The 14,474-nt window shown below is 37.4% G+C and overlaps 1 protein-coding gene across 1 annotated transcript; it reads left to right on the plus strand.

Annotated features, from left to right (window-relative positions):
• Positions 1–4,829: 4,829 nt before the first annotated feature.
• LOC130054522 (uncharacterized) lies at positions 4,830–5,246 on the plus strand. Its single transcript, XM_056164489.1, has one exon. It carries the CDS (start codon positions 4,830–4,832, stop codon positions 5,244–5,246), a length of 417 nt encoding a protein of 138 aa, XP_056020464.1.
• Positions 5,247–14,474: the final 9,228 nt, after the last annotated feature.

The following is a 14,474-nucleotide window of genomic DNA, read 5'->3' on the forward strand; positions in this document are numbered from 1 at the left end:
ATAGTTTTAAGAATCCGCCGTCATTCGACCCGAAATTAATGACGTATGAAACGTGGAAAAATGAAATTGAAGTTTGGAAACTGGTAACAGATCTTGATGCTAATAAGCACGCCCTCGCCATTTCTTTGTCGTTGAAAGGAAATGCAAGATATGTCGCCATGGAAATCACGGCCGCCGATCTTGCAAAAGAAACGGAAATGGAAAGATTGATAGCAAGTTTGGATAAAGTTTTCAAAGGAGATGATAAAGATAAGGCATATGAAGCTTACAAAAACTTTGACTCATATCACAAACCTGATGAAATGTCTATGTCAGATTATATATTGGAGTTTGACAAACGTTACAACAAAGCTAAGAAATATGAGATGACACTGCCTGATGCTGTGTTGGCGTTTAAATTGTTAGACACTACTAGACTATCAACTAAGGACAAACAGTTGGCTTTTACAGCATCAAGTGTTTTAAATGCCGCCATGAAATCTGCCCTGCAACGCATATTTGGAGAAAGTCCCAGTGCTTGTGCCACTGACACACCGAGCATTGCCATCAAACAAGAACCAGTGTTTTATACACAGCAAAGGCGCTTCAACCGTAAACCCGACACTATACTAACAGGCACCAACCCCATCAACAAATTTGGTAAAAGAACCAAGTGTGCTGTTTGTCAAAGTGTTTTCCACTGGGCGAAATACTGTCCTGATAAAACCAGTTCAGCAAAAATCACTGAAAGTGAGTCAGATATCATTGAAAACTGCAATGTAACACTTTTCACGAAAGAGCAACCTTCAGCTAATGAAATCTTCGTACTAGAATCTGCAGGATCTGCGATTATAGACACAGCATGTACAAGAACCGTGTGCGGAGAGAAATGGTTTAAACACTTTGTAAAGGTAGCAAATGATAATGACATTCAAACTTTCCCTAGTAACCGGGCCTTCAAGTTTGGAGATAGAAAAGTTGTCAACTCATTTTGTACAGCGATCATTCCTGCTGAATTTGGAAAAACACTGTGCAAAATAGAGATAGAAGTGGTAAAAGCTGACATTCCCCTTTTGCTGAGTAAATCTTCGCTTAAGAAAGCAGGTACTGTCTTGGACTTAAAAAACGATAAAGTTACAATGTTTGGCAGCCCAGTAGGCTTAGAATGCACGTCAAGCGGTCATTATTGTGTAAATATTCTCAAAGCCAATGACAAAACTTGTGAAAATGAACTTGAGGAAGTACTTGAGTTTACTGAAATGATACAAAAGGAGAAGATGAAAGCTCTTGACAAGCTACACAAGCAATTCGGACATGCGTCTGTTGATCGTCTGAGCAAACTTTTGATAAATGCAGGAACAAGTGATCAAGAAACTATTGAGCTATTGCGTTCAGTGTGCGAAAAATGTGAAATATGTATTGTCAATAAGAAACCAGTACCGAGACCAGCTGTAGGACTGTCATTAGCCACTCAATTTAATGAAACTGTAGCCGTTGATTTACATGAACTTGAACATGGCATTTATTACCTCCACATTATCGATGAGTTTACTAGATTCAGTGCAGGAAGCATTATGAGGTCAAAGCGTTCTTCTGAGTTTGTAAAAAAAAGTTCTTAGAATCATGGATTGCAGTTCATGGAGCCCCCAAGAGACTGTATAGCGATAATGGTGGGGAATTTAACAATGATGAAGTGTGTGATATGGCTGAAAATTTTGATATAGAAGTAAAAACGACAGCAGGATATAGCCCATGGAGCAATGGTTTACTTGAACGGCATAACCAAACACTCACTGAAATTTTGATGAAGATTAAAGCAGATAACCGATGTGACTGGAAAACTGCATTAAACTGGGCTTTAATGGCCAAGAATGCTTTGGACAATGTTCATGAATACAGTTCATATCAGTTGGTTTATGGCAGAAACCCTAATCTTCCGAGTATACTAACAAGCAAACCTCCTGCGTTAGAGGGGACAACAATGACTGCTGTTGTTGGACGACATATTGAGGCATTACACTCTGCTCGTTCTGCTTTCACTAAGAGTGAGTGCTCAGAAAGGATCAAGAGAGCTTTGAGAAAACAAACACGCCCAAGTGGCACAAGATATCATACAGGAGACATGGTATACTACAAGAGGAATGAAAGTAATGAATGGAAAGGCCCTGGGGTGATTATTGGTCAAGATGGAGCTGTTATTTTTAATAGACATGGAGGAATATTAGTTAGAGTTCATCAATGTAGACTGAAAAAGACGTCGCAAATGGAAGATAAAATTGTCAAAGTTACCAACAATAACAAGTTAGCGGCGAATACAAATACAATTACATGTAGTGAAAAAGACCCTACTTACATATATGATAGTGATTCAGAGACTGAACCGATAGACAATAGGGACAATGATAATGAAAATATCAACGAAGAGGCAACTGGAAATGATGAGCCTGAAAGGTTTAAACTTAAGGACGTTAAAGTAGGCCAGACATTAGGATATCATAATGTGGAAAATGGAGAACATTGTGTTGCTAAAGTCACTGGTCGTGCAGGAAAATTGACAGGTAATAACAAGCACTGGTTTAATCTGGAATATATGGAACCAGAAAGTCTAAAAGGAGCAGAAATTTCAGTTGATTTGAGCAAAGTTGAACCGCTTGAAAACATAAATGACAATTCAAAATCAGATCATGATAATGATACTGCCTTAGTATTGGAGAATATTTCCTTCAAGGATGCAAAAATGAAAGAGCTTGAGTCATGGAAGAGAAATGGTGTATATGTTGAACATAAAAACATTGGGGAGAAATGTATTTCGACAAGATGGATATGTAATCTTAAGGACACACCTGATGGTACAATGCACAAGGCAAGATTGGTGGCTCGAGGATTTGAGGAAATTGACAAAGAAAATATGCCGAAAGATTCACCAACATGTTGTTCAGACTCTCTCAGACTTGTGCTAGCAGTCTTGGCTCAGAGACAATGGCAAACACATACAATGGACATAAAAACTGCATTTTTACAAGAGGCTGAGATAGAAAGAGAAATTTTTGTAAAGCCACCTCCTGAGGCTAATTGTAAAGACGTTGTTTTGGAAGCTTCGTAAATGTGTGTATGGTTTGTCAGATGCCTCCCTTAGCTGGTACAATAGAGTAAAAGAAGTACTTGAACAATGTAATGCACATGTATGAAAGGTTGACCCAGCTGTATTCTTTTGGAGAAATAAAACTGGATTAGTAGATGGGGTGCTTGCTTGTGACGTGGACGACTTTTTATGGGGCGGAACTCTAGAATTTGAGAGGGAAGTAATAAACAAAATTCGTTCAACTTTTTTATGTTGGAAGAGAGGACCAAGAAGAAAATGGTTCATTTCCGTTTGTTGGAATCGAAATTTCAAAGTGTGGAAAGAACATCATCTTACAACAAAAGTCGTCTCAAAACAATATGCAGTCAATTCCTATTGAGAAATGTAGACAAGCTGATAAGTAAGCACCAATTAATACTATTGAGAAGGAACAACTTCAGTCAAAAGTAGGACAAATATTGTGGATGGCAAGACAATCTCGTCCAGATGTAATATTTGAAGCATCATATCTAGCTTCTAATTTAAAAACTGCAACTGTACAAACACTGATTGATGCTAACAAAGTAATCAAAAACTTAAAGTCAGAAAATGTGTCACTTAAATTTCAATATTTAGGACCAAATGACAATGTAAAACTTTTGATGTTCAGTGACTCGTCTCTGGGAAATTTGCTTGATGGTGGGACCCAAGGAGGTCACTTTATAGCACTTGTCGGCGAAAATGGTATTATTTCACCACTCACATGGACATCAAAAAGAACAAGAAGAATAGTGCGTAGTACTTTAGCGGCAGAAACACTTGCAATGGTAGATGGAATTGATAATGCAATTTATCTGGCATCTTTATACACTGAACTTATGACCGAAAAAGCAAATCCGATCAGCCTACAAATTATTTGCATTACTGACTGTCATTCTTTATTAGATGCTATTATGTCCACCAAACAAACAAATGAAAAACGATTGAGGCTTGAAATAAGTGACATCAAGGAACTGATAAACAACTGCCAAATTGTGGCCGTCAAATGGATTGAAACAAAAAGCCAACTTGCAGATTGCTTAACTAAAAAGGGAGCCTCACCCTTGAACCTGCTTAAAGCACTAGAGACAGGTGCTTGGCGGGATCAGTGCTTGAAAATGTAAACAGAGAAAAAGGAACCGTGTAGATATGTACAGTATATTTTGAATGACACTATTTTACTTTAAAAAGAAAGAAGGGGACTTTGATAAGTTCCTTCTATTTGACATTATTGGCCGTTGTGGTTCATCGCTGTATATAAGTTCGTTTTGGTTATTAGTTGTATCCGCAGGAAGCGGAATTGGAACTCTTTGGTGCGCGGGAGATTCTGATATTGGCGGGCCGCGAGTAGATAGCTCTGGACAGTAACCCATCACGTTTTGATGAGTTATATCAACTTTCAATAACTCCTATAAGCAATACAAAATACAGAGTTGGGCAAACACGGACCCCTGGATATACCAGAGATATACCAAAGGTAAAAATTAAATTTTTAAAAACCGTCAAAAATTTCTGACCGCCTCAAAAATGATTTTAAGAATATGCCCATTGTGGCTTTTAGATGAGACAAAAATTTAAAAGACATTGTGGAACATAACAAGGACAATAATGTACGTGTATCCTACAGAAGATCTGGGAATCAGAAGAAACACCATCCTTCTGGAAAACCGGCCTTATAGTTAAATTACCAAAGAAAGGAGACATCTCAAATTGTAACAATTATCGAGGAATAATGTTGCTTTCCGTTACCATGAAGGTTCTAAGCAGAGTGATACTGGACAGAATTGCAGAAGTAACAGATCCCTTAATGCGTCAAAAACAAGCAGGCTTCAGGAAAGGGAAGTCGTGCGTTGATCAGATATTTGCTCTCAGACAAATTCTAGAACAAAGCAATGAATGGAACTCCCCATTATACATCAATTTCATTGACTTCATCAAAGCTTTTGATAGTGTTAATCGCCTAGCCCTAGAAAGAATCCTTCGTCATTATGGAATCCCAGATAAAATCATCTCCATCATCAAGATGCAATACACTGAACTTAATGTCAGAGTTATCTGTGGATCAAGCCTATCAGAGGAGTTTAAATTGACGAGTGAAACAGGGATGTCTGCTCTCTCCTCTTCTCTTTACCTTCTGCATCGACTGGATTATGCGAAAAACAACTAGAAGCAAACGAACAGGGATTACTTGGGGTATGACAGAAGTACTTGAAGACCTTGATTTTGCGGACGATATTGCACTGTTATCTCACCGTCATCGAGACATGCAAGAAAAAACCACCCAGCTCGCAAAAACAACTGAAACGATTGGCCTTCATATAAACACCTCCAAAACTAAGATCATGAAGGTCAATACCATATCAGAGGAACCTATCTCTTTAAATGGCACAAACATAGAAGATGTCACCAACTTCCCATACCTAGGAAGTAAGATCACCACTGATGGGGATTCAGAGGCAGATGTACAAGCTCGCATGTCTAAAGCAACAGGAGCGTATGCTGCTCTGCGGAACATCTGGAGGTCAACAAAGTTTAGCACCAACACCAAAATTAAGATCTTCAAGAGCAACGTGCTTGGGGTCCTACTACATGGTGCTGAATCTTGGAAACTAACAAAGTCAATTTCCAACAAGCTTGATATATTTCAGACCCGATGTCTCCGTGGAATATTGCTCATCTTCTGGCCTAACACCATCTCAAATGACGAATTGTACAACAGGACAAACACCACTCCTCTATCCCAGACGATCGGAAAGAGAAAATTGCTGTGGATAGGACATGTATGCAGAATGTACCCAAATTCCATCCCAAGGGTTGCTTTGAAATGGTCACCAACTGTCAAGAGAAAGAGAGGAAGACCAAGAGAGACCTGGAGAAGATCGGTGGAGAAAGAAATGAAAGATAACAACTGGAGTTGGGGACAGGTCCAGAAATGGGCGAAAGACAGACCAACATGGAAGTCTCTGGTGACGGCCTTATGTGCTGACAAGCACGAAGAGGATTAAGTAAGTAAGTAATGTATGTGTTTAGAAAAGAAAATTTATGGGAGCGGTGTGGTGCTAAAACGTGTATTTTATGTCAACATGTCATTAAAACTAATCAATTTGAGGACTGTAACGGTAGCATATATCATATCAAAAATTATATCAATTGTAAATCCAGCAAAGTAGTTTATGGAGTATTTTGCAAACATGCAAGACAACAATATATGTGGAAGAAACTGGGATAACTTTATACCAAACGTACGTTTTGAATTTGTCATTTATTAGACGAGAAACTGATGACACTGTTGCTAATACTTTCTGTAAAGATTCTCATAGTATTGACGATTATTCTATAATAGGAATTGAAAAACGTCACAGAATACATTTATCGTCGTATTAGAGAAAATTCATAGAATAAAAAATTGAATACTTATGTACCATTCGGAATAAACAAATGGAACGTTTTTGTTTTACGACGGGCGTATGAAAATTTGTGAAGGAGTTGCATCCCAATAATTTGGAAACGAAGTTTAAATGCCAATAAAAGTAAAAATCAATTTCTGTCGACCCTGTGATGTTCGAATCTAATCGTTGTTCCTGAATGAATTGTGAAGATAATGTACAGTGATCAATCTCATAACTTCCATAAGCAATACAAAATAGAGAGTTGGGCAAACACGTACCGTATCATATGTGCTAATAGTCGTACAAACAAAGGTACATTGCTGGATCCAGCAAGTGCTCTACCAAGCCCGTATCTTTGCTCCACACGAAAATATTAGCAGTTTTGAAGGAGAAACGTCATACTTACTGTGCGACTATATATGCCGGAAGTGGTGTTAATCAAGTGTGGAATTTAAAAAAAAAATAAAGAAATTTTAATTAACTTGAAGACGCAAAACTTTTACCAAATCAATAACATCAACACCTAAACTTTTCAACACTTTACACGACCATTCCTCACGATAAATTAAAGACTAGACTTTTTAACATCATAGACAATTGCTTTAACAAAAATGGATAAGGAAATATTCATATCTAGTGATTAGTCATCCAAAAAATACTTTGTTAAACACCACTCTGATTCCACGTACAAGTACTCTCAAGTTGAAAAAATATATATGCTAGAATTCCTCATTGACAACATCTTCATGGTCTTTGGTGATCAGGTCCTCCAACAATATGTTGAAATCCCTATGGGCACGAATTGTGTTCCTTTGTTGACTAACCTGTTTCTGTATTCATATGAAGCAGAATGTATTAAAAAAAGTGAAATAAAAGACACCACAAAGTCGTCCACTTCTGCTTCATACTTAGATATTTTATTCTTATTTTATACTTAGATATTTATGGCACGCTGTTTTTGGCTATATTTAGCTCTAAAACTTCATAGTTATTTCGGATTTCAAACATTTCGGCTGATCATCACTGAAAAGACATTATTTGTCAAAATGTGCATCTGGTGCATCAAAATTGGTACTGTATAAGTTTTACATTATAACCCCTGGGTCGAGGCCTCTGCTGGTGGACTGTTAGTTCCCGAGGGTCTCTACAGCCCAGTAGCTAAGTACTTCGTTACTAGCTTGAAAATACGGATGTATATTTAATTGCTGTTATAAAATTTAGAAATTCATTTCAAAAATAAGGATTATCTCCCTCATGCAAAGCTCTTATCCTTGGACGAATTTGGCTCCACTTTTTTGGCACGCTGTTTTTTTTTTGGCTATATTTAGCTCTAAAACTTCATAGTTATTTCGGATTTCAAACATTTTGGTTGAGCATCACGGAAGAAATATTATTTGTCGACATGCGCATCTGGTGCATCAAAATTGGTACCGTATAAGTTTTACATTCAAAGGAAACATTGACGGCAAACTGACAACTCAACTGTATGACAAAGAGGGTGATTTCAGCTTCTCCATCGTCAACTTTCCATATTCATATAACAATATTCCATCATCACCTGTATATGGTGTTTATATATCTCAACTGATTCGAGACGTCAGAGCTTCTTCTGCGTATAGTCAAATCGAGGCAAGCTACTGACAAACAAGTTCATGTACAGGGGTTTCAATAGTCTCGATTGAAGTAAGGATTTCGCAATTTCTATGGTCGTTATAACGATCTAATTCGTCAATACAACCTATAATTGAGTCAAATGCTGTCTGACGTGTTTCATACCGATTATTAGGCCGTTCTTGGCACACTGATTTTGACTACGGATAACTCCGTTTACCTGATCAAGATATAGGTCTCACGGCGGGTGTCACATCGGTCGACAGGGGATGCTTACTCCAACTAGGCACCTGATCTCACCTCTGGTGTGTCCAGGGGTCCGTGTTTGCCCAATTATCTATTTTGTATTGCTTGTAGGAGTTATGAGATTGATCACTGTTCGTTATCTTCACCTTTCACAAGTATATAAGTATGATTGATTGTTTGTTTTGCTGTTTACCGCCACACTCAGCATTTTTTCACTTATATGGTGGCGCCCAGTTTTTATTTGTGGCACTGTTGCACGACCGTGAATTTCTTTCTTTTATACAAATTTTCTTGGACTCAAAACCGTCGTCTATCTGGTTTTTAGCAAAAAACTACAAGAAAATTGAACTCTGCAAATTCATATGCAAACTGTGTACCAATACGCGCTCAGTGGACCAATTCGAAAATTGCTCTCTTTGTGGAAGGTCTTTCTCTAATGTGTTTCAACATTCCTCTTGCGCATGTCCTCAAACTGTTTCGACATACCCAAATGTACAGAGTTATGTGGATTGAGGAAAAATGATATGTGTCTTGTTCTTCTGGTGCGGTATACAATACACGAAACCAATAATCACACCTTCCGCTTACTGAACTTCAATCTTCTTTGAAGCGCAGCTGCACATTACAAGAGAGCTCTTGCTCAGTTACAGATATCGCCTCCCTAACTGTCAGACACCATGCCGTTATCTGCCCCTTATATATTACATACTTTAAGGGTAGTGTATATATGTTTATTCTTTTTGATTCTTTTTGTTTGTATATATATATATATGCGTGTGTGTGTGTGTGTGTGTGTGTGTGTGTGTGTGTGTGTGTGTGTGTGTGTGTGTGTGTGTGTCATGCCTCAAAAAAACTCTCACTCAGCACTATTATGCTCAGATTTCTCCACACAAAAAACATCAATGCGTTCAGGACTGTACGACTGAGCCACAAGAAGCATGTACACCCCAACACTTGGTTGAGGCTATTCAGTGTCATTGTAGCTACTTTTGCGCAAAGAAACCCTCTTAAAAGTTGTAAAATACAAATATCATTCGATAGTTTATACAAGAGAAATAAAACTTAAAACATGCCCCCATGAAAAAAATAAAACTATTCAAATATAGCATTTTCTCCTTTTGCAAGTATATACATATATATACGTGGGGATCCGGGTTAGAAATAGGTCTTTAGTATACCCCTTGCTTGTCGTAAGAGGCAACTAAATAAGGTGATCCTTCGGATGAGACCGCAAAAACCGAGGTCCCGTGTCACAACAGGTGTGGCACGAAAAAGATCCCTCAAATGCCGTAAGCGCCGAACATAGGCCTAAATTTTGCAGCCCTTCACCGGCAGTGGTCTCCATATGAGTGAAATATTATCGAAAGGGACGTTAAACAATATTCAATCAATATACATACATATAGTATATTCATCTTGAATGGAGAAAAATAAAATTTTGACGAAATGCTCAGTACTGCAAGTCTCGATATTATATTTGTGTATTTGTATCTATGAATACGTGGTGTATTCGCTTTGTGTAAACCCCCTCCCCCGGACTGCAAGTAAAAAGTGCCTTGCAGGAAATGTATATTAATCCCTATCTTAAAATATTGTTGTGGCGTCAGTTCTTTGTCTTGACAGTACTTTATTTTTAATACTGTACTGAACATAGTCCAGTATTATTAAGAGCAGGCCAATATTATGAAAAATAATGGACTGACAGTAAAAACCAGGAATAAAGACCATTCTTCGTTGTGCGAGAAAACATATTTATTATCTATCAAATACAATATTCAAGACGTGAAATATTCCAGTAAATTATACGAAATGAGTGTTTCGTGTATAATCCGATTTTACTGTATATGAAATCGTTTAAGCACCACAGTTATAAATCCATGTCACAATCATTCATTTAAACACATGCACATTAAAGCGCAACTTCACTGTTACATCCCTGGCAGTGATGTTTAATTTTTTTCCCGATGCAAAGGAAACACTTTCATTGAGCTCACTTTCTTCGGCATCGGCGGAAAAACTGGGCGGTTTCTGAATCAAATCACTTTACCCTCTGTAATTGTTCTTCGGAGGTGCTTTTGTAGTTGCGAATCGCAGATGACCTGTGACCAGTTTTTCCCCGCTATAAGTTGCTCGTCAACACCCGCAGCATATAGGCCTGTGGCGGCAGTAGCCCGAAGAGAGTGATTTGTTAAAAAAAAAAATAACCCATCAAATCCTGCCTCTCTACACATTTTGGCCACAATCTGTTGCAGTTGATGTACCCCGGCAGGGAAGTTGTCATACCATACATTCCCCTTAGGAGCGAATTTTGGTCTGAGATATAATGCATTGCATTTTCCACTGCTGGGGCTATTTCCACTTGGTCTGACCCCACATGTAAGTGTAAATCATGCAGATCTTAGGTCCAGTGTACATAGCTTTATATGTTTCCTCTGCTCTTTTTATCTATGCAGCGTTTATGTGTGTTTGCATGGCTCAATAGACCTTTCTTTTCTAGTTTATTATTTATTGTTTAGTTAATTCCATCAGCAATCAAATTTTAAATATTTATACGATTAATTTCCTACTATTATTGATTTTAATTATATTAAATTTTGTCAAAAAATCTTATACTATATATCCAGCTTTTACTTGAAACAGCTTACACTTGTCGCAATATTAGCAACACACATACCTAATTGGCTTGAAATTTAATGATGATTTTTATATACATATATTATAGACAATTGTCTTTGTTTTCCTTTGTCATGTGCTTCTGTGATTTTGGACGTTGTCAATGTACATCATTATGCTCCTCTGTGGGCCCAAATTGGTTGAATATATATTCTATTCTATTATCTTACTTGTATTTTATTTCTTCCTCTTAGTCTTATGTTTTCGTATCTGTATATTCTTGCATGAAAGTTTTCTTTTATTTTGTATTCTTTTGTTAATCTGTGATATGTCTGTGTATATGTGTACATGCATGATATGTGTCTTTGTCCTTGATATACATGAATGTGAGAGTCGGTTAAAAAACTCTACAGAGCTTGTGTTTGATATTGTTGAATGTATATAGTGCCGACTTTTTACTTTACTTTTTCTATCAGGAACAAAGTCCAATATTGTATTTTGTTAAGTGGCTCTGGTGGCAAAGCTCTTATCCATATTCCAGCCATTTTTGTCTTGGCCATATGACGTCATGACATCATTACGATTATTGTGACGTTATTAAATTGACAACTTTGAAAACAAAGCTGAGAAATCTTGACCATAAACTCGAATATATATACATGTATAGCACAAAACAATCCACATTTATTTAATAGTTTGTACTTCAATCGGACCGGTGGCACTCAATGTAGTTTGCAAATGAGCCCTGTGGCACATAAGTGGTTAATCAAATGAATGTGAATGGTAAAAAAAAATAATGATTGAATCTTCAAGGAATATATTGTTTAATAAAAGAATCACCCATCGTTCTATAAACTATTCAAATGTAGTTTACCTGGTATGTAACATGACTTCTCACGAATCGTTGGTTGGTGTTAAGTATACACCGTTCTGTTTACCATAGCCATAACAGCAAAAAAATGGCATCCGGTCTGTAAGATAGGCTTAAATTTATCCGGATTTTTATTATTATTATGATTTCAATGAATGTCAAACTGTTTAAATAAATAACCATATGAGCATATATTATTTGAAAATACATGTATAGTTGCTACCCAAAAGATTCTCGTTTCCTCTTCAACTGCCACGATCAACGCAAATTGCGTCACGATGGCGAATTTGTTAGTATCTTTCAACTGATATTTTAACCCCTCTTCCATCGTCACCCGGAATGAAACTAAGAAGAATTGTAAGTGGTTTAGTAAAATTTTAAACCACATCAAAATTGTTCCGGGCGACGAGGGAAGAGGTGTTCAATTTCACTGGTTTATCTATATAAAAACCATGAAAACACCACAAATAGGCTCAACGCCCTTATTTATTTGACTAAGTATTACGCATGCGCATAGATAAGTTGATTTCCATATGTTTTATAGAGTTACTATGAGTTACTCTTTTAGAAATTTAACAGGAAAATATCTGCAACGCAAAATAATTTTCCTCCATAAAAGCCGGGCAGAATTTGGTCAAACCCGTACCTACTTCTTTACCCTGACTGGAGATTCAGTTATCACGAAAACCTAATCTACCCCTTCATACCACTGTGGAACACCGGTTGCAGGATAAATGTGTGCTCTCCGAGTAAGACTGGGCATCGCTTTATATACCAACTCGTTATTCCAACCAAATCAACCCTGACCATGAGATTGAGGTGCCTCAAAGGATAATAGAAATGAGGGTCAATACGGGTGATTGCATCGAAACAAAATAACCTCAAAAGCGATTGTGACAATAAATATATGCCATAACTAAAATTTCGATTAAATGCTGCAACAACGGGGCTCTGAATGTTTTATATTGCCAACTACAAAGACTATTAAACTTTTCTAAGATGGTTGACGTCACATTGTGGATGATGCAATGGGTTTGTTGTACGTCCATTCGCGAACTGTTCATTCATATTTAGACTTCAACAGTTGTAGTTCAATTTTTACCTATGCTTAACGCTCAGAGTCGCAATCACTACCTATGTGTATGTCATAGGTTTCACTCGTCCATGACATGAGCGAGGCTGGAAGACACGACCCTACGGTCACGAGGCGAGTAAAATTCAACAAAACGTATCGCTCCTCACTGTTAAAAGGTAATATTCTAAGATGCTTACTTAGTCATATTTACTGAAGGAAAGTATTGTACTTGTCAAGTAGTTTGACTCTTCACCAATCAGATTAATCAAAATTAATCTCTACACCATGCTACTTTGTATGAATTACAAAATAAAAGTAATAAGCTGTATGTAAAATTGTAGTAATGAAATATCTTATCTTAGAAAATTTATTTTTATAGAACACCTATGATTTTTTTATTTATCCCCAATCGAGTTAAGTTTCCTTTTTGCTGTAATTTCAATTGCCACAAGTTTAGTTCATTTCAAATACAACCTGTCACTAGTTCAAATGCTGTCTGACATGTTTCATACAAATTGTATACTAATTTTGTCTAAGGATTACTCTGTTTACCTCATCAAGTTATAGGGGTCACGGCGGATGTAGGATGCTTACTCCTCCTAAACACCTGATTCCACCTCAGGTGTGTCAAGAGCTCTGTGTTTACCCTACTCTTAATTTGGTATTCGTTGCATGAATTATGAAATTGGGCACTGCCCGTTATCTTGTTTTCAACATTGTAAATATACGTAGATACCAATAGTATGCCCCCTTCAAAGAAGGACATCTTGGCACACCGATTTTGACTGCGGATAACTCCGATTACCTGATCAGGATATAGGGCTCACGGCGGGTGTGACCGGTCAACAGGGAATGCTTACTCCTCCTAGGCACCTAACCCCACCTCTGGTGTGTCCAGGGGTCCGTGTTTGCCTAACTATCTATTTTGTATTGCTTACAGGAGTTATGAGATTGATCACTGTTCGTTATCTTCACCTTGCTTTGCACCTGTCGGATTCAGTTTTGGTATCATTAACGTCATATTCTCTTAATACATAAACATGTAAGTGGAAAAGTAGGATACCTTAGATTTGTATAATATCTTATCAAGACCCGTTCACATGCGCTGATTTACTCACGGGGTGCAAATTTTGCATATATGCAAAACTTGCACCCGTTTGTAAAAGTATATTTGCTAATCGTTCACATGGTACTTAACAAATTAGGGTGTAATGGCAATGAATCTCGAAGTTTGATAAAGATGGCGGATTATTTTCGATTGAATAGGAGAATTTTCCCTTACTGTGTAGTCTTCGGTGACAAATTTGATTGATCAAGATAGGTCTACGACACTCTATGCAATATGATGTTTGCAGAAATAAAGTGTATTTTATGAGAAAACCGATTTCATACTTGGCGATACTGAGTTTGTTCCTCTTCGGAGCCGAGCCCTCGTGATCCACAGTGACGATTCCTCGAGTGGGACGTTGTATACGGCGTGTGCGTTCACATGACGAAAAATACACTAGGAGTAAATATACACATATGCAAATAAGTAAATTTGCATCTTATCTGAGTAGGTGCAGATTTACACCCGGGTGTATATTTGCA

Source organism: Ostrea edulis, chromosome 5 (genome assembly GCF_947568905.1).
Source record: "Ostrea edulis chromosome 5, xbOstEdul1.1, whole genome shotgun sequence".
NCBI classification, from domain to species: domain Eukaryota; kingdom Metazoa; phylum Mollusca; class Bivalvia; order Ostreida; family Ostreidae; genus Ostrea; species Ostrea edulis.